The 24,817-nt window shown below is 42.8% G+C and overlaps 1 protein-coding gene across 9 annotated transcripts in view; it reads left to right on the forward strand.

Annotated features, from left to right (window-relative positions):
- MAPRE2 (microtubule associated protein RP/EB family member 2) overlaps window positions 1-24,817 on the forward strand; it is a 192,077-nt gene that overhangs the window by 89,120 nt on the left and 78,140 nt on the right. For 8 of the 9 annotated variants that reach the window (XM_053244459.1, XM_053244463.1, XM_053244457.1 and 5 more), the window contains one exon: window positions 20,879-21,006. In XM_053244459.1, coding sequence (XP_053100434.1) covers window positions 20,886-21,006 — 121 coding nt within the window. In that variant the 5' untranslated portion in view covers window positions 20,879-20,885. Of the gene's footprint in view, window positions 1-18,610; window positions 18,723-20,878; window positions 21,007-24,817 lie in introns of all 9 variants that reach the window. The other variant, XM_053244461.1, reaches the window with a different exon arrangement.

The raw sequence follows: 24,817 nt of genomic DNA on the forward strand, positions 1-24,817 counted from the left end.
GATTAGTCATGAGTGGAAATCTAATGATGTCTTACTAATATTAAATGCCATTGTCCAATTTTGTGGTAACAGTTGCACATTCTTCTCCATCAATTTTTAACCTACTTTCCTTAAGGAAAGTGCGCTATTTGAGATCACCTGGCATTGTATGTGAGTGTGTGTCCCGCCTAACCCCATCAATTTCTCAGTGCCCTGGACCAATCTGAACCAAATTGGGTACAGTTTAGGGACATATGAGGATACCTCAATGACATAGTTTGTGATGATGTCATCCACCCTGATTCAAGATGGCAGATGTGTAAATGTTTGAGGCACAAGTGGGCTAAATTGTGGACCATCTAACCAATTTGAACCAAATTTGATACAGTTGTAGTGAGTAAGACATAGGGTCACCTCAGTGGCATAGTTTGTGATGATGTCATCCAATTCAAGACGGTGGATGCATGAGCGTTTGAGGCGTAACTAGGCTAACTTATGAACTGCCTAACCAATTTGAAACAAATTTGCTATAGCTAGGGACACCCCAGCTAGGTGGCCAGATTTGGCTTTTTAAAAGCCAAATTCTGGCTTATGGCCCATTTGACCCACGAGTATACCCCTTAGGTTCTGGCTACCCTGCACCCCAGTGGCATAGTTTGTGATGATATCATCCACCCCAGTTCAAGATGGCAGATGTGTGAATGTTTGATGTGCAAGTGGGATAACTTGTGAACTGCCTGATTTGGACCAAACTTAGTACAGTTGTAGGGATAGTGAAAGGAAAGTAGGCAGATTAGTTCTTATCAGAACTACTTGTTATCTTTGTCCTTATCTAGTGTTAACACATTGGTTTTAAAATTCATAAATTGCTGCACCGTATATCCTTATATTACATACAGTTCTTCAAAATCTTAATACATTGGGAACCCTGGGGGTTCCCCAAAGATTCCAGCTCAAATCACACATGCAAATTATGCTTGGTTGAAGATACTGCCAAGTGCTCAAGATAAATGTCTAGCCCATGTGGCTGCAAAGATTTGGGAAATGTGAGAGCAGTGTCCTTTTAAAGGTACCATGGCCAGAATGCAAGTAGGAACCCACATCATCTTCCTATATCCTCTTGCAATGTCTAAATCCTGCTTCTGGTTTTAAGTGGATACATCAGGATATTTTTATGAGTTATCTTATCGGTATCTGCTAGTAATTTCAGTTGGCCATGCCTGCAAAATAAGGCTTATACACCATTGTCTTTAATTCTGTGCCAGTAGAAATGAAACCAGATTTAATTGTGGCTCTCAGGAAATGTTTAGGATGTGCCCCTTGGCACTGAATAAGTTGACACTGACAAGAGCTGGTTTATCTGTGCTTATAAAATCATCTTCAAGGGCAGCTTCATGCAGAGAGCATCTCTGGTCAGTGAAGTTACCAAGAGATTAATAGCCATGGTTAGAGCACTGTCATCAAGGATAAGGTGCAACCAAGCATATCAGTCAATGCAGAGAAAAAAGTGTTCCATCATTGGCCAGATTCACATGTAACGGTGAATTAGAGTTAAACGTGGTTAAGGTTTCAGTTTGTAACTCCAAATCGTGCCACAGACTTTTGCCGAACTGGGCCCACCAAACTCCAGTTCCAGCAGAGGGGAGCCCCTCCCTGCTGCTCAACCACCGAGCCAGAGACCAGCAACCATGGCCTGCCTGTGGACAAAGCATAACCACGTCAGCGGAGCAGCCTCTATTGTCCATGATCTCAAAGGAGGTATGTCCTTCGCGCTTGGCTAGCTTCCACGGGTGATGGCAGATTAACCCCTTCCCACTCTACTCCTAGTTATGTTGTCCTAATACATTTTCTGCAAAGCAGTGGATCATGGGACTAATACTTGGCAGCAGAGGGGCAAGCAAGGTCCCTGCTGAGGGGTTCACCCCTCCATTCTTCCCTCCCAATTATCTGCAAAGCAGTTAACTTTGAGCAGCAGAGCACATGCACAGATTTAGTGGTCCCTCTAATTTTTTTCATCTGTATGCAGAATTAGTTTTGTTCTGGGCAGCAGTATCAAGGCAGTGTGTGCACACCTGCATTCAGAATGGTGCTTTCCTGATTCAACCTGAGCGAGATCTAAAATTAACTGAGCAGACATCCAAAAACTTGTGAGCGCATGCACGTGCACACACCTTAGAGGGAACAGTACACAGATTGATAGAACTGTTCACCACAGTCCTTTCCCCCATCCCCTCTATTTCACCCCTCTGCTCTCCCTTCCTGATTCTCTACAAGGAAGTTAACTTTCTCTCTCTCCTCTTTTTTTCATGTCTTTCTGGCTGTGTGTGGTGTTATTTTTTAAAAGGAGACAATATTTCAGAGAGGGTGCGGGAGAGATCCTGCAGAAGCTACTCTTGGCCCCTGCTGCATGGTCGAATTGAAAGAAAGAAAGAAAAGGCAGGCAGTAAAGGGGAAGAGAGGGCAGTGGATTTAGGGGTCATTTTTTTACTTCTTTTCTCAATGCTTTTGTGCCATCATGCATGCTCACTCAACCCTTCCCTGGGAGCTCTGTCTGGGTGTGGGGAGAAGGTGGGGGGCATGATGGCCCTAACACTGCATGAAGTCCAGAAAGTGCACACAGTGCCTTCTCTTATCCTCCGAGCTGTGGGGTAGCAGCAACAGCAAGCAGCAGCTAGATTCCTGCAAGATAGCAGCAACAGCAAGAGTCCTGCATGCTGTCTCTTTCATGCTGTCTCTTTCTTTTTTCCTACTGCACTCTCCAAAATGCTCATCTTCATCTCAAGGAACTGTAAACATTAATCAGTGAATGGAAGATTAAGGATGTAGCATGTATAGGAAATTCTGTAAGTGTGTCAGCGAAACAGGCTGCTTAGAGGAATCTGTCATTTGGTCTTCAGGCCCAATTCTAAGCTTGCTTTTGTCAAAAGGTTTGTATTCACAATTGCTGTTATAGCTGGAGAAAATGAGAAGTGCAAAATTAAAACTAGAAAAACAAAAAGTATTTCATCACAGAAGTAAATCGTTTTATAGTTGATGACTGAAGCAGTAAAATGATGTCTGCTTTTATCAGTTTCAATTTAACTTTTAATCATCACTAATACCCTAATCCTAAGCATGTTACTTAGAATTTAATCTCACTGATTTCAATTGAATATTCTGTAGAATGTCACAAGCATTGATGCCACTATATAGCTTTCAAGTAAGTGTGCTTAGGATAGCACTAAAATCTGTGACAACAGGTAGCTTAGCTATATTGAAATACACAATAATAGCTTTCTTAAGGGTTTAATTTAGTAGCAATGTAATGCTGCAATTAGTTTTTCATTAATTTATCTAAATATACTGCTTTTCAGTGAGAGACCAAATTCTCCACATGGAGGAATCAAAGTTGAGTGGAACAAGAATTAAGCTTTTTTCTTTTACCCCATCCTGTTTCTCCTAAAAGGAGGGTCATGCTTAGGAGAGGTCCAGCCTGGTCCTTCCTTGGTGCCTCAGATATGAGGGGTGGAAGGGGTTAACCTCACACACCCCTTAGAGAGTTTGTCTTTTGGGCTGTTATTTGATAGGGAACCAGACCATCCGGCTGCTTCTCTCTCCTTCTCAGCACCCATCTGCTAGCTCATTTATGATTTCTCTGGCCCAACCCCTAAACTTGATCCTGTAAGGCTGAGCCCTCATCTGGCAAGACTTTCTCTCCTTGTTCTGTAGTGCTTTGCCTGGGATTGCCCAGGCATTGGGATAGCTGGTGCCACCAGCTCAATGACTCCAGTGTGTTTTTTGTGACACATACCATCCTAATCCACCTGTCTCCTTGTTGATTCTTGTTTCCTCCCCATGGGACTGACCACGAATCATCTTGGATGCTGCTGTTGGCAGACTGGGAGCCCAACATTAAAATAATATTGGTATTTCGTTATCTCTGTCCATTACTGTATTAGATGGTTTAATCTCTAGGCTTAGCCATTTCAAACATAGGAACTGAGAGCATAAAACCTGCTGCCAGAGTAATGAATATGAGTTGTGCTGGACCAGTGAAAAAATGGGACTACAGCTAAATGTAAAGAAGACTAAACTAATGACAATGGGTACAGCAACCAGCCTCAGAATTGACAATGAAGACATTGAAGTGGTAGATAGCTTCTGCCTTTTAGGATCGACCATCACCAGTAAAGGATCCAGCAGTCAAGAAATACACTGCAGACTCGCACTTGGTAGGGTTGCAATGAAGGCCTTGGAAAAAGGATATTTAGGTGCTGTGATGTGTCTATACCTACAAATATTTTCAGACAATGGTTTTTCCCATGATTCTCTATGAATGCAAAAGCTGGACTTTGAAGAAGCAAGGTAGAAAAAGCATTGATGCTTCTGAACTTTGATGCTGGAGAAGACTTTTGAGGATACCATGCGCAGCCAGGAAAAAAACAAATAAATGGATCACAGAACAAATCAATCCAGAATTTTCACTCAAGGCACAAATGACCAGGCTCAAACTATCATACTTTGAACACATTATGTGAAGATCCAGCTCCCTTGAGAAGTCCATAATGCTGGGAATAGTTGAAGGAAAGAGAAGAAGATGACCACCAGCAGCAAGGTGGATGGACTCGATTATGACAGCAATGAATGCACCACTGAGAAACCTTAAAGGCCAAGTTGAAGACAGATCATCCTGGAGAGAATCTTTCTATGTGGTCGCTAAGAGTTGGCACTGATTTGATGGCACTTAATCAATCAATCAATCAATCAATCTGACCAGTATTAAGTGGATTGCTCTAACATGTAGTTCAGCTTCAGACAATTCATCCTTGCTTCCTCCCCTGCCCCCCATAGTCCCTAAGGTTGAGAGAGGTCTTTAATCCTTTCTTGTTTCAGTGCAATTTTCCCCCAGAACCATTTCTGGAATATGTTTTATTCTACTGTGTTGGTTGTTACATTTCATATGTGACCACCTGTCATGGCACATTGTATGCCTGCTTGGTTGCTGTTTTGTATAGCAGTTATAGTTTTTAGCAATTTTAGCTGCTGCTTGCTCATTTTTCAAAGTTAGGCTTTCAAAATGATAGACATTTATTGTTTACTGATTAGTAGCTTGCAATAAAAACTTTGAGAATTTGGAAAAGGGGAGAACTTGATGGCATATGAACTGGAAAGGAGTAATCAATTATTCTTGTCAGTGCTCAGATGTTACAACAATATTACATCAGACAGATTTGGCCATACTTGTGAAATATACAAGCCTTTTAAAATGATCTCCATTTTAAGAAATCACATTGTTTTTGATATATTCTATAAGCATCAGCAAATGTTTTTGCAGACTGTGCTAATTTGTATTGCAGTTATTTCCCATGAATTAGAACATCATAGCAGGCTGCGATAATGTGATGATGTTACAGATCATGGAAAAGGGGACTTTAAAAAAAGATATCGGAATGCTACAAACGCAGTAGTATGTTAAGGTGATGTGTAAAACATGTCACCATTACAAGCCCAAAACATTATATCCTATAAAATCCAAACCATGCATTTGGCATGGAGCAGCTAGGTGATAAGCTCTACTACCTTTCCAGATTTCATGCAAATTTGTTGAAAAATGACCAAGATACAGTAGTTTTGCAAATTGTTTCTTAAGATGCAGATGTAATTTGTTGGTGACCTAGATTTGGCCAATTCACCCCTCTCCTTTTCCTTTTAAATGTATCTAAAAATGGAATGCACATATGTGTTTTGCCCTGAAAATAAAGTATTTCTCGTTATTAGTCTTTGAAGTCCCCATTATGAAAGGGTAATCAACTAGGGCACACATTACAGCACATGCCAAGTGGGCTGATTCATTCTTCCTAATACCAATCTTTCCCCTCAAAGATGGCTGCCTTTTATATTTAGTGTGTGTACCTACTGAGCCACTCAAGCAAGCTAAATGCTGTGTCTAATCTGACCTTCACTCAGAGCAGAGATTGCTGACTTCTGAGTCCCTTTTATGTCTGCAACAACTAAAATCTTCTGTGTGTTTGCTCCAGAATAAGTTCAGTGGCTGATAAGACATATGGCCATATGAGAGTGCAATAAGAGCTCCATTCTTATGAGCAGCTGCACAACTAGGTATGGATGAAAACTGGTGATTTTCACTTCCTGCAAAAGACCTTTTCATTGCCAGGAATATGTTCCTGAGGGCTGTGTAACCCTGAGGAACATATTCCTGCCATGAAAGAGGCTTTTGTGGGGAGTAGAGTGAAAATTGCCTCCCCACTCCTTCCTTGCACACTGTGCTTGAGAGGTAAGCCTTGACTGCACCTAGCTTTTAAGGTATTTATAAGGACCATTTGCTCTGCTTTCTTAAGGCTGCATATCATGTAGTAACATAGGAAGCTGCTATTTACTGAGTCAGAACATTGGTCCATCTAGCTCAGTATTGTCTACACAGACTGGCAGCGGCTCTCTCTCAGCCTTATCTTGGAAATGCTAGGGCGGCGGGGGGGGGGGACTTAGAACCTTTTGCTCTTCCCTTTTGCTCTATCTCCTAAGGAGAGTATCTTACAGTGCTCAAACATGTAGTCTCCCATTCATATGCAACCAGGGCAGACCCTGCTTAGCTAAGGGGACAAGTCATGCTTGCTACCACAAGACCAGCTCTCCTTTCTACAGTATTAATGGGGGAGGGGGAGTAATGGCAAGATCCCTGTAAAAATGGGAATTGTGGGGAAAGGTTTTTAAAAAATGGGGTGGTGATAATAGAATCATCCCTGTTTAAAATGTGTGTGTGGGTGTGGGATAACTGAAAGATCCCTGTATGAGGAGGGGAATAAGCCCACCTCCCCCACCCACCCAGGACAAAGAAAGTGCGTACAATTGAGAGAGCACTCAAAGATGACTTCAGGCATCTTGCCCACTTCAGGGAGTAATGATACCAAGCATAAATGCTGTTATTGGGCCAGGCAGCACTCCTGGATCTTCAGTGGCTTCTGTTTTTCCAACAACATTAGGTCTATGACAAGGAACACCTTTAGATATTTCTTTCTCTTTAAGCCAAGTGATCTCTAACTTAGTGGACTTTATCCTATAATATATCCAAAGGGGTTCACCTCTAAGATACCATCAGGACACCAAGGGCAAGAGATTGCCTGGTTGGGGTTCACTGCTGAGAAGAGATTAGGCAAACCATGAGTTCTCTAGCAGAGAGTACTCAACCCATTAACTGGCTTGAGCTTGGAGAAATCCACCAGGGGGCATGGCAGGTATCGAAACACAAGTGCCACCCCTTTCCCAGTCAACTAGCGCAGTTAGCAAGCAAGAGAGAACAGAACCCATACTGGGGAGAGAACTGGGCCTGTAGGAGGGCCTTCTCTGTGGCCGACCCTCTTCTTTGGAACACTCTCTCCCCACCCGATTTGTTCAGCCCCCTCCCTGGCTGCTTTTAAGGTCCTTCTTAAGACCCACCTGTTTTGCCAGGCATTTGCCCTTTAATTATTATTGTTGTTTTTATTATAGTTGTTGTTTTAATTAATTGGTATTGGTGGTATTGTTCACTGCCTAGAGTCTGTGGAGGAGGTGGTATATAAGAAAAATTTAAAAATAAATAAATAAATTGTTGTAAACCGCCCAGAGACGTAAGTTTTGGGCGGTATAAAATGTTTTATTAATAATAATAACAATAATAAACAAACAAAGCAAGCCAGCCAGCTAGCTAGCACTGTGCTAGCTGGCTTGGCAATGTTGATGGACAGCACAACAGCAAGCAGGAAGTGGCATGACAGGTCAGGTGATGACCCCTGTGGTGGGAGAAAGAGTGGGATGCCTGTATTCACCCCACTGTGCAAGCATTATCTGAGGCTGTCACCTCACCTCTTTGGTGAACCACCCCTACACATCAATGTCTTCTGCTAGCATAATCACTAATCTAGAACAATGTTCCTTTCCTTGCAACATCATTGTTTTATGTTTTTCGCTGGTACAACATTAGCATTATGCTAGTCTGGAAGTTGGCGACAGCATTTTTCTGTAACGACAACTGAAGGATAGCGAACATAAACCTAGTTTCTGTACTTAAAAACATGGTGGTGTGCAAAACTAGAATTATAATTTATATATCTATATATCTATATATATCTATATATCTATATCTATATCTATATATCTATATCTATATCTATATATATATATATATAAATTTGTTTTGGCAATAGCTTCAATTTTTGATTTGATGTTTCCTTTCTCAGTTCTACTTGTATCCATGTTTTCTCCCTTGTTGGCAAATTTCCCTCTAGATGCATGAATAGTCTGCCAAAAGTTAAGAACTGTAAACTGTGAGAAGGTGTGAGTACCCTCTAAATATTCACAGGGTTGGTCAATATTCCAAAGCAGAGAGCTGTCACTCAGAAAAGGGAGGGGGTACCTGGTCTTTAGTACTAGTGTCTAAGAATAGCCTATCCCCTTTCCCCTTGCTAAGCAACAGCTTTGATCTGCTAATCCAGCTCTCCCTTTCTTTGTGCTGAATGACACCTTTCCAACTGTTGACTCTAGACAAGCAACCATAATGGTGGTAGCCCTGACAACTTTGCTTCTAACTAAAATGTACAAATAGTTGTTTTCTAACTGAATAGGATGCCAATTACAAAACTTGGGGGAAAACAGTATTTCAGGAGGGTCTGTTAGAACAGAGTGAAGGGAGTTTAGTTTTATTCTGATACCCCCACCCCCAATCTTGATAATCGCAGTCCAAAGACATCCAAAGATGCTGGAATCTTCAGCAGCTTGAGAAAGAAATAGGAAGGGCAAAACTGCATTTCACTAGTCATTTGAGTTAGGAGCCTCCGTGTCTGGAACAAGGCCCAGCTATTTTCAGCCACGGTGCTTTACTGGAACTGGTGGCCTCTGTACAGGCCTTCATTAGAAAGAGAGGAAATCCCTGGCAAAACATCTGGCAAAGCTTCAGGGGTTTTATCCCTCTTGGCCATTTCATCTGCTGTCATGCTTCATCCTTCATCTTGGCTGCCTGGGAACTCCAGTACTTCTCTAGACAGCATCCTGCCACTTCTTCCTATTTTGCTGTTTCCTTTTTGAAAATATATTTTAAAAAATCAGGCCTCTCACTTACTGCAGCAATACTTCCATTGTTCATTTCTAGACCAAGAGTGACTTCTTCCATATCTCAACCTCTTTACCCTTTCATAATTATGCAGAAGGTTCTGCTCTGGGAGCCAGTCATTTATGAAATATCTGCTAAGGCATGGAGCAAGTTGGGATTTATTGGTTGTGGGTCTGTGGTTGTAGAACTCTCTCCCTGAGGTTGGTGTTTTATAGCTGTTTCCCTTGTAAACACAAAGCAATCATGTTTGTTTAAGCTTTATCCAGAAACAACTCAAATTTTCTCCTTCTCCTTCCCCTTTCTGACTCCACCCTACACTCTCTACAGGATCCCCACCAGGACAAATTTCTAATTAACAAAACATAAAAGATTGAAAGTTAGAATACAACAGTGTGCCAGTGCCCAAATGTGTACCTTTTGTGTTGACAAATGTTTATGGAGTGTTGTTACCCCTTTTGAAGAATGTATATGTTTGTGCAAAATAAAGTCATACTTCCCTATGATCTACAGATACCAAATTTTGCATACATAATCCTGCCACTGAAATTAGCTGGATGGACTTTTTACACTTTACACATGTACTACTTTTTGCACTGGCATAGGCTTGGTGAAACCTTTTTTAAAACGGTAGTTTTTTGAAGAAATTCTGAATATTTTACTTCCTGATTACCTACCAATACAGATTTTGCATGAACAGTCCTGCCACTTTAATTAGCTGAATGCACTACTTTTTTCATCAGAAGATGCTAAGGGACATGTTTAAATATTTTATTTTTAAAGCAAAAATTCTGAATTGTCATTTTAACTTATTCATTCATTCATTCATTCAGTTTCTATACAGCCCTTCCAAAAATGGCTCAGGGAAATAAGAAACAAATAAATAAGAAACAGAGAAATAATAAACAAATAAATAAGAAACAAAATGGATCCCTGTCCCCAAAGGGCTCACAATCTAAAAAGAAAAATAAGAGACACACCAGCAACAGTCACTGGAAGTACTGTGCTGGGGGTGGTTGTTGTTGTTGTTGTTGTTGTTGTTGTTGTTGTTCTCAACAGATTTTTTAATACCCAATAATCAGATCAGTAATTCCAAAACATGCCCAAGAAATGTGAAAGATCTTTCTCAGATTCAAATTTACGATTCAAATTTACCATATGTGATCATTATACAATAAGATGAATAATATTTGAAGTTGAAATCCTACAGATTTCAAAGTGTTCTCTTACTTCCCTTTTGTAAGCATGTTAATAAAAACTTCTGTTACATATCTTTCTCTCTCTTCATGTACCTTTTCTGATTGGGGGGTTGATGGACAGCAAAAACCATAGATTGCTGTCCCTAGAATAATGGATGATACCTTCTGTGTCCATTTCTAGCCATTCTTTCAAGTTATCCATCCATCCCTCCTTCCTCTTGTTCTTCTTTCTGCTAGCTTTTCTACTAGCATTAGTTGTGGCATTTGATAATTTACTTCTCTGAGGATATGTCCACAATACGCCAGTTTACACGTACGTGTGTGTGTGTGTGTGTGTATGTATGTATGTATGTATATATATTTTATAACTTTCCTTTAAGTGTAATCTATGCAAAATGCCTTTGCCTGCTCAATGACAGGAGCCTACTAGTGATATATATTTTATCCCATTTATATTCTGCAAGTAGTATTTACTGATGATATGAGAAACTGTTGGGGAGTTTTGCTGGAAAAAGAAGTGGGATATGAATACTAAAAATAAGTTGAATCCTTGTGGGACAGGATGTCCTCTGTCATATTGACCTATTTGTTGAGTATTAGAAAAGAACAATGAGCTGGAGGTCCCAGAAAATCAGGCCATATTACAATATGTGTTTTATCATTTAATGTTCACAGTGAGAGACAATGACTTGCAAAGAGCAATCTAATGAATGTCACGGATGAGAAAGCTTTTAACCTTGTTCTCCTGTCTCTTGACTCCCTCCTACACCAACCATTTTCATTTGGTTTAGTCTGGAACTGGGAAGGAAACAGGATATTAAGGGAAGACTGGAACTGTGAATATGATGTTAAGATCTGCAGTGTAAAAAACATAATTTTTCCGCAGCTGTCTGATTTTATCCTAAACCTAAATAGTGGGTTGTGTTCCAGATCATGCCTCAGGAAGACAGGAAGTAGAGTTCAAAGTTGTAAGCCCATATCTGGTAGCTAGGTAGGCGGAGCCCAATACCCCAGTTCTTCCTGTCTCGCCTCAGGCAAGCAGCACGCACGCCTTCGAGAGAGCTCTGCTATGTTCCTTCTTCAGGCTGGTTTTTTCTCCTTGCCTTGTCTCTCCTTTGCATGTTAGGGCGGGTAGGGACTCCCTGTGGCTATCGCTTTTTTCAAAGTTGTTTTTTGTCTAAGTGACATCTATTTAATTTCCCGGCTACCTCCCACCCACCTCCCGAGCATGCAGGGGACTTCGGGGGTTACCCTTTCAGAGGGTCTTCCTTCTGAATTCCAACTCGGGTCCCCCCAGGCACAAAGCCGGACACGCACACTCTGCCCACCTTTTGACAGTCCTTTTGTTTTTTGCCTGGATCTTCCCTGCCTTAGGGGATTGTGATTCCAGCCGTTTGGGTGAAGGCTTGCCTCGTAATTCCCCAAAAAAACAGCGCAAACAGCAAGAAATGGGCCATAGGGTTGGAGGTTTACCTCATATTCCCCAAGAAGAGTCGCAAGCGGCACAGGATTGGCCATAGGGGTGGAAACTTGCCTCATAATTTCCCAAGAGGAGACCAAAAGGTGCAAAAAAAAAAAAAAAAAGGCGGGGGGGGCTGACAAAAACAAAAGTTGCAAAACAAAAGCTGTGCATTTAGGAGGGCAGTAAAGCCTTTGGAGTGCAAAAAAAAAAAAACCTTCCTCAGAGAGGCTGAATTCCCCAAGAATGGAAAACAAAAGCTGCAAAACAAAAGCTGCGCATTTCAGAGGGCAGTAAGCCTTTGGAGTGCAAAAAGCTTCCTCGGGGAGAGAGACTAAACAACCCAAACAGAAAGTGAAACCAGAAAGTGAAACCGCCAGCAGCGTGGCTGAGCTGAGTGCTGGCGTGCTGGCTTTTGCTAGCGGTATGTCAGCAGAGTTTTTTCCAGACACCCTCCTCCAGCCCTGACAAGCGCAAGGGGCTATAGTAAGGGGTGCTGGCTCTTTTCTTCATTACAAGCCCGAGTTTGCTACCAATCGGGAATGGCCGGGATCCAACAAAGCAGCTTCTGACAGATGTGAGTAAGCCTGCATTTCCCTCAGTTCTCTGCTGAAGCAGCCCGCGCCTGAATTTGAACTATGGCTCAGCAATTCTGCCCCTTTTAGGGTGCTGCTCAGGCTGATAGATCCGTTGGTTTCTCCCCCCCCCCCCTTCTAGCGAAAGTGATCAGTTTGCTCCCAGGTCTTCCAGAACTAACCTGTCTCTGTCTCAGAGGAAGTCCTTATTCTCCTGCCTAGTTAGACACGGGTTTCTCCAGATATCCCTCCTGATTAATACTCGCCTTACTAGCATGGTGTACTGGTTTGAGTGCTGGACTCGCACCGGGAAGATCTGAGTTCGAGTCTCTGTTCAGCCTTAACTTTGGCTGGCTGATTCTGGTCCAGCCACTTCTCTCCCGGCCTAACCTTCTTCACAGGGTTGTTGTGCGGAGAGTCTTAAGTATATAATTAAAAATGCAAATATATTGATACTTTCAGAGGACTCCTCGGCTCTCTCTTCTACTAAAGAGGGTGAAGTGTTCTAGGAGAGAGAGCGACTCATTCAAGTCAGCTCGTTTAGGCTCTTCCAGCAAGCAGATGTGTAGTGCTCTTGGCTCACACACATTGGGCCATTAAAGACATAGATAGAGAGTACTGGTCTTGTGGCACCAAGCATGACTTGTTCCCTTGTCTAGGCAGGATCCGCCCTGGATTTCAGATTATCGGTGCTAGTTAGTACTCTATGGGTGTGCGACGATGTATTGTCGGTCACTAAGGCAGTTTCTGCTAACTCTACCTTGCAAGGGCTGCAATAACACAGTCTAAGGAGCTCCTGAGCTGTTCCACCTGGAAAACAAGCAGTTTTGACAGGGCATTATGAACCTTGCTAGAACAGTGGCATTGCCGTCATTCTAGCCTAGACTGCATGTAACATGCCCCTCAGTCACTGGCTGCTGGGGTGGTGGTAAGGAGATGCTTATGGTCAATATATTAGTGTTTAGACCACAGCCTTAAGCTCTTTCTCCTTACGGGCTAAGTTTTCCCCCTGGTCTGGGCCCCTCTCTTGAGGTCATCTTTGCCACTACAGGCCCATATTCCAACCTTTCTCCAATGCTGCATGGGTTTGTAGTCCTGCCCATAGGTCTTACAGGATACACCTGGCACCAACAGGGCCAACAGCAATGGTTCCAAAGAAACAACAGGAACCAGGCTTCCAGGTAGCCTTTCTGACCGGATTCCAACAGAGTCCAAATCTTTGCCTCTTTCCCGTCGGAGGCCAGCTACCTCCTTCTCACAGCTTGGAGCCATTCTTCTGTGGCCTCGTGGGTTCGGGATTGCTTTTACCCATGACATCCTCTTAGAAGTCATGGTTCAGCCGCACGGCCAGGTCTTCCACCTATGAATCAGATTCACGCATTCGAGCCAGTTCCCTCAGTGGAGCACTTCAAGGGAATCGCCCCTCCTTTTGTTCCTGATGCCCCAGACAGCTCCTGAGAGCGGTGCTCAATCTATATTTCCCAGCTGCTTCATCTGGAAGTGAACCTTACGGATGCTATCCGTTTCGTCACATTTTGGAGGCTCTACGCAAGAGGTGTCTTCTAGCATCCATAGTCTTATCGGAGTCCTGCTTCCGCTCCCCATCCATCCGTCCTACTGCAAGTTTCTACTCTTCCAGGCTATGGGCAGACACATCCTATGCACGACTATGCACTTTGGCCTCTCCTCTTGTTCAGGACTCTAACCTAGATAATGGCGGCCCTCATATACAGGTTGCGAGAGGAGGAGCCTCACGTGCATCCCTATTGGTCGATCTGTGCATACCTTTCCCCTCTCTTCCGCAGGTCCACAAGAATCACTCTTCAGATCAGACCTCCAAGACTTGTTGCCAATAGGCAGTGGAGCTACCTGGGTCTCTCCCAATCTCTGATATTGGTGGAGCCCTCTTAATCATGGTTCAGGGCATCTTTTCACCCTCATTAATCTGCATAGCCAAGATGGTGTATCGGGCCCACCCGCTTCTGACCTATCCATGGATCTCCCCACTATGTCACAATGCGTGGATCTATGATTCTCTGCTTGGAGATCTCCCCGTGGTTCTACTAGCTCCCCCGCTCCCCCCAGGGTTCCTGTGGCCATTCCGGAGCTCGTCTCCTCCAAGGCTCTCAAATAGCTCGTACCCATCTCGGAGGGCATTCGGCCCCTAAGCTGGTGGATTTCCCCAGACTCCGCTGGGGGGCTGCCCCTCTCACCTCCCGCAGGATCACGGTGGCCACAGAAGCGATCCCCGATAGTCTGTGGAAACACTGCTTCTCTCCTTGGCATGGTCCCTTGGCGACACGGGGAGGCCTTGCTGAATATCCACCTCTTGGAACTGCGAGCCATCCGCTTGGACCTCACTTAGTTTTTCGTACACGATTTTCACATACAGCGTCTCGTTGGTACGCACAGCCAACGTGGCTGCAAATGCTTTCATCGCTGATCAGGGGGGGTACAAGGTCTCGTTCCATCACGAGGGCAGCCACTTCCTATATAACCCAGCTCTTCTCTTCCTCATATCTATCATGACAGAGCATATAGCGGCACATTGAACCTGTCAGATCATGGCATAGCATCTAAACGGCAGATTGAACCTGTCAATGGACTGGTTCAGATGCTGGATCATAGGTGTGGTAGTATGGGCTCTCCACCCGGAGGTCCTCCACCTAATCTTGCAGGTGTTTGGCTTGATCTCTAGGTATCTTTGCCCCTCAGGCAATCACCAGTTGCCCAGTTTTCCTCACCAGGTTCCTTCCCTAGCTGAGAGCACAGCTGCTGCCACGGCTGCCCGGCCTCTGGGCTTCCCCTAACCGTTCCCTCTGACCTCCATCGTTGCTGAGGTGCTATGGAAGTGGGTCCTTCTTATGGCAAGCATCATTCTCATTGCCCAGGGTATCAGATGCCCGTGGTGGCGCGGACCTGGTCTCTCTTTCCGTCCATGTTCCTCTACCTGGGCCACAAGGGCAGGTATTCCTTCTGCAAGGGTCCCCCTCCCTCTTTCAGCACACAGACCCAGACTAGATCCACCTAGGCTCATGGAGGTTGAACAGTCTCTCCCTGGTTGGGCCTGGTATCCGCAGCGGTACTACATCCCATTCTAGCCTCCAGACGCCTTTCCTCAATCGTCTTTTTCAAGTTCCTGATTAGCGTTTTACCCAGGGGGGCCGTGCAAGATGCATCTCCCCCCTGTCATGGCGGGGATATTCGAAGTATTCTCTCTTCCAGGAGGACCTTTTTTCGGGTTGGTGATCCTTCACCCTGCGCAATCTGTCTCAGCACTGGCTCCAGTTTTTTAGTCCTCTTCCCTGGAGGTGCTCCAAGCACCATCTGTATCTCAGTCGTTTTCTGTAAGATGCCAACACTTAGGCCCCTCTTCCTTCCAGAGATCTCTGTACCGGGATCCAAATAAGATTTTCACTGCTCTCGCGCGCCCTTTCCATCAGCCCATCAGTTCAGTCCTCGAGGATCTTCCCTTACTAAGTCCCCTTTTAGTTTTTGTCCCTCAGTGCAAAGGTCTAGGAACTAGTAGTGCTGCACCACACTAGGATTCTTGTTGCCTTTACAGAGGAGACAGTTACCCTGCACTCGGACCTTGCATTCTTATTTGTCTGTAGGGCCCGCAGGACCTACCTGAAACGAACTAATCCCCATCGCATTTGGTCGCCATCCGAGAGTTATGGGTATCTGGGTCTCTAAAGCAAACTTGGCCAAGTGAATAAGGGCCTCTATCTCCTTGGTTCCAAGACTCTGCGCCTTCATGGACTGTCTTCATGCAACGCTAGCACATCAACCGTTTTCGTGACCAATGCATCACTCCAGGTCATCCATAAGGCAGGCTTTCTATACGGCTACTACACGGGCTTCCATCTCTGTTCTCCAGCAACAACACATCTCAGGCTGAACAGGCAGTCATGACCAGTACCATTTTTTACAATAAGTGGTTTAGCGTCCGCTTCTCTCTCCCTTTATCTTCTCACAGCTTGGACATGTCCCACTATTTAGGATAAAATCAGACAACTGCAGAAAAAGAAACATTGGTCTTACCTATGAAGGGTTCTTTATCGCAGTGTCTGATTTTATCTGGTCCTCCTGCGGACTGCATATCTTATCTCTGGTTTGGTATGGGTGTAGTAGTGGAAGCCGGTGTCTCCCAGGGTACAGTTTTTTCTTTCTTATGCCCTCTCTGGATCCTGAGTACTGTTCCGTATGGTTCCTGCCATGGTCCCTATCCAGCCTCTTGAAGATCATTACTCATCTATTTTTTCTGCTCTCTCATATATCTCTTAAGGTTTTTTCCTTCTGACAGATGCGTTTGCCTGGCTCAACAGTCCGGAACTGGGGTATTGGGCTCCTCCTACCTAGCTACCAGATATGGGCTTACAACTTTGAACTCAACTTCTTGTCTTCCTGAGGCATGATCTGGAACACAACCCACTATTTAGGATAAAATCAGACACTGCGAAAAAGAACCGTTCACAGGTAAGACCAATGTTTCTTTTTTTTACAGGAGGAAGGTCCAATGCAAAGACACTTCAGTCTACAAAATCTATTGGACAGGGCTTCTAGAAGAGTTCAGTGATGTGACTAATACCAGTGGGCTGAGAGCCTTGTGCCTGGCTTCTCTACATATTCTCAAATGTAGCAAGGAGGTTATGGGATGCTCACCCAATCTGCCATGACTCATAATGTTTCCCATAGCCTGGTAACAGTCAGTTGAGTTCCAGTCATACCAGACTTTAGAAGATCCTCCAGATCTGTCTCCCATCATGCACTATGGAAATGCCCTGAGCAGTTTTCCATCTCTTAAATCCTGAAACCCACAAATAGTGACAATCAAATGATTGAAATACTGTCAACTTGCATCCCATGCTGTCACAGATCTCCTATTAAGTTGTCACAAGACTACAAAGAGAATGGTGTGTGAGGAAAGCAATAAATACCAAGCAAAGCCTGGGAAGCCTGAAGTCCAGTAACAATAGTAATACTTAGCATTTATATAGCACTTTTTAGTACTCATGTTATCCCTACAGCAGTCCTGTGAGGTAAGTAAGTAGACTTATCCCCATATTTCAGGTGAAGCTGAGTTCATGGCATAGGTGAGATTTGAGTCAGGAAAGTCTTGATACATAGTTTTTACCTTTTAGTCGGAGGGTAAAATGATAAATTCCTTCTCGCCTCCCAAAAATGTGATGACCAACATCTGTATTGTCTGGCTAAAAGGATGAGACTCCACACTGAGCTGCAGATGAGAGAAAACCACAGGCTGAGCTAAGCCAATTCTGAACCCTGATGATGTACCAGAGCATTAAAAAAAAAAAAACCCATCCGAACGTTTGGTTGAAAATGTAAGCCCAGAATGTGTCTTTGTGTGCCTTTCCCCTTCCCAAACATACTGATGTTAGTCTGTTTGGCTGGCTAAGGAAGCATAGTGGTGTTAATATCATGATCTGAATATGTGGCCTAATTTTAAATTGGTGTATCAAACTTGACTGGCTACTTTCTTACATGTGTCTACATAATTTCACAAGAGACACTAATTTCTTTCATTTTTGCAATGATACCATGCCATTGATAACTATACATGCTCTTGATTATTCATTATTTGATTATTTATGCCACCCATATTACATGTAAATGTCTCATCAGGCAGATAGAGTTGCTACATTTTTATGTGCTAATGATGGCATTAGCTAGTAATGTGTTTAAGACTACATCTGTTCTCAGAACCAGAAGACACAAATGTGATTTTTTTAAAAGTAAAAATGAAAAATACTCTTGTTGCTAAATCATGCCAATTTCCAACTCAGTCCAGATGTTGAGCAGTGTTCTTGAGCTCTGGTTTGCTAAGCAAATAATTTTTGCCAGGTATGGCTAATTGGTATAATCCTTTATATAGTGAAGTCTGTTTCTCTATACCAGGGCTGCTCAACTTCGGCCCTTCTGCAGATGTTGGCCTACAACTTCCATAATCCCTGGCTATTGGCCGCTATGGCTGGGGATTATGGGAGCTGTATTCCAAAAACAGTTGGGAGGTCTAAGTTGAGCAGACTTGCTTTAGACGGAGAAATTGATGACCTGAATAATTCCACAGGACAGGAAGGCCCAAGTTCCTTTCTGCCTATAGTATGTAAATCAGGGCTTGACAACTCTCAGGTGCCAGGGAGCCACAGCACCTAGAAATTCAAGAATGACAACCAGAGTAGGACATTCAGAAGTAGTTATTTAGTAAAATATTTATTTGTTCAAGACAGCCCTGCTTCAGATCCAAGTAACTTATAAAATGGATAAAGAGAAGTCAGTTTACTTTCCCTCTTCACAGTGTCCATTGTCTTGCTTCTAAATTTTTCGGCTGGCTTCTGGATCCAAAAGAAATTGGTCATGGACAAGCATAAGCTTACAGTGAATATGCTGTATCTGTAGATACTACTGATGTGAGTACTTTTCCCTGATCCTCTGCAAGGAATATGGTTCTGGCATTTCATGTTCTGGGTGTCCTTGTCCCACAAAGCAACATCATGAAGTTCCTCTTGGGGCCAGTCCTCTGAAGTAATGTAAAATAATTTAACATATATAATTTCCAAATGTGCTATGTTTGGTTGCTCATACTCCAAATCCTGTATCTCCCTTCAATTTCCAGAACATTTAAGGATTTAGAAAATCCAGGCTTGATGTGCACTCCAACCTCCTATAGAAAACTGCCACTTCAGGAGCTTAATAACTTTAATTACCCTTAAAATAAGTGCCATTGTTTTCATTGGAGGGCCAAGCTTTAGTTAGGAGCCATGTTCTACTGTTCTGTGTTTCAGGTCCATGCCTCTTTTTCATAGTGCTCATACCTACCAGTGACATCTGCTGGCCATCTAAGAAACTTCATTACTCTCTCCAAACCACAGTTAAAGACACAGCCACTCACAATAGAGGGGGAAATGACATATAAAACCGACAACTGTCACCAAAACAGGATCTCAGTATTGCCAACACAGTCCCTGTTTTTAAGGCTTAAATTAAATACAAACAAAAAACACAGCAGAAGTAAAACAGCTCTGACATTACTGTACTGTTTATGGTTATGGTTATTTATTCAGCACCTCAGCAATGCCCCTTACATCAGTTGTTACTAAATACAGAAAATGCTGTGCAATGTCAAGGTAGCAGAGAAAAGAAGCGGGGCAGAGCCAAACTAGGAGTCGGGGACCACTGTCCCTCAAGGCCCCTTACTTCAGAATAGACCCATAGAGAAGATTGAGATTGTATGTAATAAGAGGCACAACAGCTTTAGGTAGATAGTGGGCATATACCACATCCCTAACTGATACTTTATCATCTTTTTTCTGGAGCACATGTTGCCACATAGCTACCATGGCATTCTTTGCTACTGTCTACATTATGCCAAGAAAGCTCATCTTCACATTTACATCTGTATACTTTTTCTATGGTGTTTTGACATCTGACTCCCAGGAAATGAACATTTTCAGAATTTCAAAGTTAAGCACGTGTAGCAAATCTGTAAGATTCAGGTCCAAGTAAAACATGATGATGATGACGTATTAAATCAACCAATAGAGATAGTAATTAAGCTCCAGCAGGTGATACAGATGTGATTCATGCTAGAAACCCATGTATCTGGTAAGAAAATGGATATCATGCTGATTTAAATATTTGCATTTGGAGGGTACAAAATTTTGTTCTTTAGAAAACGACTTATACCTTTGGAAGCTATGCAATATAAAATAAGTGAAGTTTCACTGAAGTCTTTGGAATTGCTGCACATTAAATAACATCTTGCACCTTCAGTAAACGTACTTGCTGCTTTGAAAGTATTTGTAGTGTTGAGGACTAGAAGCAGATATGGCCCTCTGTGCTACTGATCCTGTTCAGTCTTCATGCATGCGCGCACACACACACACACCCCTGAGCTATGCTGTCTTATGGCTTGCTATGTTGTGCATAACTAATTGAACCTACTTAAACTCATTCGAGCTGTTTGGGTATTGTTGAGAATGAGGCCTCAAATCCACTGGTCCATTAATAAAGTGTAAATCTTAAGTGAAATTACAGTTTAAAATCTCTATTTACTGGTGGAAAAGTATGTATGTATATATGCATGTATGTCCATATACATATACACATACAGAGAGAACATGCTTTTCCACAAGAAAATGCATTGAAAGTTTTTAAAGTGCTGCTGTGGGTGAGAGAGATTCTGTAGGGCCATAATGGCGTGTCTCCTTCTGTATTGCATAATGATTACTCTTTTATTTGCCATACTCATTGCTGCTTGAAAGGCAGTTCAGGATATGATTGTGTTTCGAGGGACCTATCTGACCAAACTATGATGATATGGCGGTGTTGGATAATCCTCAATTGGTACCTTAGTGTGTGTCCAGAAATGTGCATTCAGGCTTTTCCACAGGCAAGAGCCCTTCAAAATAGCTCTTTATCATATTGTAGTGACTTCCACCTCAAAAATTGCCAGTGAACCTCACCTATGATGATACCTTGCTAACACAAATTGTAAATGGATTGTTGGCATTACAAATGCATACATTGAGACACCAGTCTTATATCAACCTATTTTATTTTGCAGTTGGGGAATGGCGGTCAACGTGTATTCTACCTCTATAACCCAAGAGACTATGAGCAGACATGACATCATTGCATGGGTGAATGACATAGTAGCTTTAAACTACACAAAAGTTGAACAGCTATGTTCAGGTAAGATAAAACTTTCAATAGACCTGCATGATATTTCAATAGTGTATGGAAATATATCTTAAAGCTTTCTCTGTGTCTGAGCTACATATTTTCACTACTCTTTACACAATGCTCTTTGTTTTAAAGTTTTGTTCCATTATTTCAGAAGTCTGTCTCTAGTTTCCTTAATATCACATAATCTGTAGAATGAGTTTCTTTGCATTATAAAACTCTATGGTGGGGGTGGGAATCATGGACTTGGAGTTCTTTGTATTATGGAAATTTTGATCTGTAGGGTGGGACTGTAGTTCAACGTATATAAAAATCCAAGTTTGATCCAAAGCATTTTCAGCTATTAATTTGCTCTAGCTGAGTTGTAAGAGGCCCTGAGAATCTATACAATTGGTTTCAGGGCTCATGAATGGTTTGTCTGGTCATCAGCTGGTTAGATAGCAATGGCCTAGTTGGACTATTAGTCTTACTTTAAGGTGGTTGCTTATTTCCAAATCCATTTTAAAAGTTCTTTTGTGTACAGCCTTTTCTGAAATCTCTTATTAGCACGTTTGTAGCAGCAGCTGATCAAGTGCTTCTATGCCAGTCAACGAATGTCTAAAGATTTCCACCCATGTGGGTTACTCTGGCAGTTTGGTTAGCAACTACTCTTGCACCACCCAGCTGTCTGGAAGATGTGTCATTTGCTAAACCACGTTGTCACAACAACCCACATTTTATTTATTCAGAATATGTATACCCCGCCCCTCCCATACACCACTGCTCTGAAGTCTCAAGATACTTTTTGACAGGCTTGGAGCAGCCATGGTAACTGCAGCAATGACTCAAATAAGAAAACCTTTAAACTATATCTGAGTTCAGTTCTGGAATTTCAAGAGCAAAATTGAATCTGAATTAGGAATAGTCCATGTGCAGCAGGTTATAAAACTAACACATTTTTGTGTTTAGGTAAAAATAAATTGTTCCCCTGTGTCCAGAAAACTTACCAAGATAATTTTGGAACACAGAAATAAGTGGGACTGCAAGGAGCTAACTACTGTCTCTTTGATCTGAGCCTAGATGAATCAAAATCTATTGAGGTGTCAGATTGTCTGTCTGTCTGTCTGATGTTTTATTGGGCACAGCCTACAAGAGTAATGATTTGAAATGAAATGGATGTAATGGCTTTTAAGCAATCGATATTATACTGCTTGAAAGTATTTATACTGTATACTGGATGAATATAAACTCTGCATGTGTGACACCTTGTTGTGTGTTCTTTCTGATATGATGTGGAAAGAAGTGAGATATCCTAAATAAACTGGGATGATGGAGAGTTCTTAGATAAAGAGACGTAGTCAAAAGTGGCATGTGCTTCAGCAAATTGTCTGTAGCTGGGAGTTGCTAGAAAAAGAAAGTGTTTTCTAGTGCTATGGATTATTGTATTGTAAAAAAAACCTCCTTTGTGTTTCTGGAAATGCTTAATTATGGTTTCAGTTTCTTAGATGGAAGTAAATTAAAGAATCTGTGATCAGCATCCTAATGCATATGTTAATGATTGCATGTAAGTTGCTTCTAAATAAAGCTCTTTAAGCAGTTCCTTCTTTCCTCCCCCCACCACCTCATAATATGCTAGACTTTGTCTATAGATGCAGCAGAACAATACTGAGAGCTACTGTGGATAGTGCACATGAGTAGATGTGATAACTGAGATGGATTATTTCCATGTATATTCTTAACAATACAAGTGATGTTTGGTTGAGGAATATCTAAATTCAGATTTTCATATCTGAATTTATACTGTTTTGTGCCAGCTTATATATTAGTTGAGCGCTTTCATGAACTAATATTGTGTGAGAATTCCATATGGCAGTTGAATAAAAGCATTCATAACTAGTAAGAATAGAGAATAGCCCAATGAGTTGTTGTATTCAAACATTAAACCAAACCATGGTTATGAAGCATAACTGGTTTGTTATGATACTCTTGGCTTGCCATCAGCCAGCAAACTAAAATTAGAAACGGAAGTGCGTTTGCAGCCCATGTCTTTGTGAGAACTATGGCTTATTGAGCCCCTGGTGGCGCAGTGGTAAAACTGCCGCCTTGTAACCAGAAGGTTACAAGTTCGATCCTGACCAGGGGCTCAAGGTTGACTCAGTCTTCCATCCTTCCGAGGTCGGTAAAATGAGTACCCAGAATGTTGGGGGCAATATGCTAAATCATTGTAAAACCGCTTAGAGAGCTCTGGCTATAGAGCGGTATATAAATGTAAGTGCTATTGCTATTGCTATTGCTATTGCTATTGCTATTGTGATGTATGAATTAACAAACCATAGTTGTGGCCATTGCTCTAACATTAGAGACTGAAAGACTGAACAGGCAGAAAACAGAAGTAGACATGCAGCTCTGAACTATGGTTTCCTTAATTGTTTGGAACCATGAACCATTGCTTGGCCTCTAAATTATAATTAGCACAACTTATGGTTTGGTTTGATATCTGAATTGAACCAGTGCTGAGAATATTTTAGTTTTATCCGCCAGATTTTACCAATTAAGATACTAGTAGTGTTGTCTGAAACATGGCTGGCACTATGATGGCCACCAGCTTGGATGGCTTTAAAAGGGGCTTGGATAAGTTCATGGTCTATCAATGGCTGCTAGTCTGGTGACTATAGGCTACCTCCAGCCTCAGAGGCACAATGCCTCTCAATACAAGTTGCAGGGGAGCAACAGCAGCAGAGAGGGCATATCTTAATCTCTTGCTTGTGGGCTTCTCAGATGTATCTGGTGGGCCACTGTGTGGACTAGATAGGCCTTGGGCCTGATCCAGCAGGGCTGTTCATATGTTCTTAATATTTTCATCTCTGTCACTGACCCACAATGTCTCTTAACCATTGCAACTGCAGATGCAGAGTATGACTCACAATGCCCTATATTGGTGAGTGGCGTTCTCTACTAGCTTGGATAGGAACATAAACATACTGGAAAACAGATATTATTTTGCAAGTTGGGAATAAGTGTAAATTCTTTTAGGCACTGTAACTATTTTGAGTGCAAACTTCTAAGTGAGGTCAGATGTGAAGAACTGCCTACAAATCTTCTGATGTGAATGCTTTTGTACTTTGGGACTTGACTTTGTTTGTTGCAAGGTTAGTTGGCAAGAATATCCGGCTGTGTTGGTTCTGCCTCAGATATTTTGTTTGGGTTTTTGTTTGTTTTCCCCATCCTGATTGCAACGTTGTTGGCCATCTCCTTCAATCCAACACCTGGCTCTTCATCTTTAGGACCCAGGGTAATCCTGTATACTAGCTGATCCAAAGCAGAGCATCTACACCCCTGGTTCTCCCTGTCTCTCCTCCCCATCTTCATCTCCTCCCCCACTTCAGCCCCAGTCCATTCTCCCCCTCCCAGTCCGCTTGCCCTCACCACCCACCCACCCTCACCACCCGCCAGGGTCGCTTTCTCTCACTGGCCGGTGCTTTCTAGTTCTCCTTGCCGCCATTTCCTCCCCTGCCCACCCTCTCCACTGCCGCCATCATTTTCTCCCACCTGCCCCTTCCTTCTCCCGTCTGCCCCTGCCTTCTGTGGTCGCTGGCTGGTCGCCTCTGCCATCTCCTAGTGCCCACCAGTGCCGTCATTTGCCTGCCACCACCATTATCTCCCTGGCACGCTGGCCGAATGGCTGCCGCCATCACCATTTTCTTCCCCCTGCCCGTCCCTGTCACTATCCTGCAGCTCTTTGAACTCTTGCGAGAGCTGGCACGCATGGGATTAGCCACGGATATGCTTTAGTGAATTATATATAAAGAAGATTGGGGGGGACTTGCCACTTTACTGGCTG

This window comes from Hemicordylus capensis, chromosome 4, assembly GCF_027244095.1.
Source record: "Hemicordylus capensis ecotype Gifberg chromosome 4, rHemCap1.1.pri, whole genome shotgun sequence".
Lineage (NCBI taxonomy): Eukaryota > Metazoa > Chordata > Lepidosauria > Squamata > Cordylidae > Hemicordylus > Hemicordylus capensis.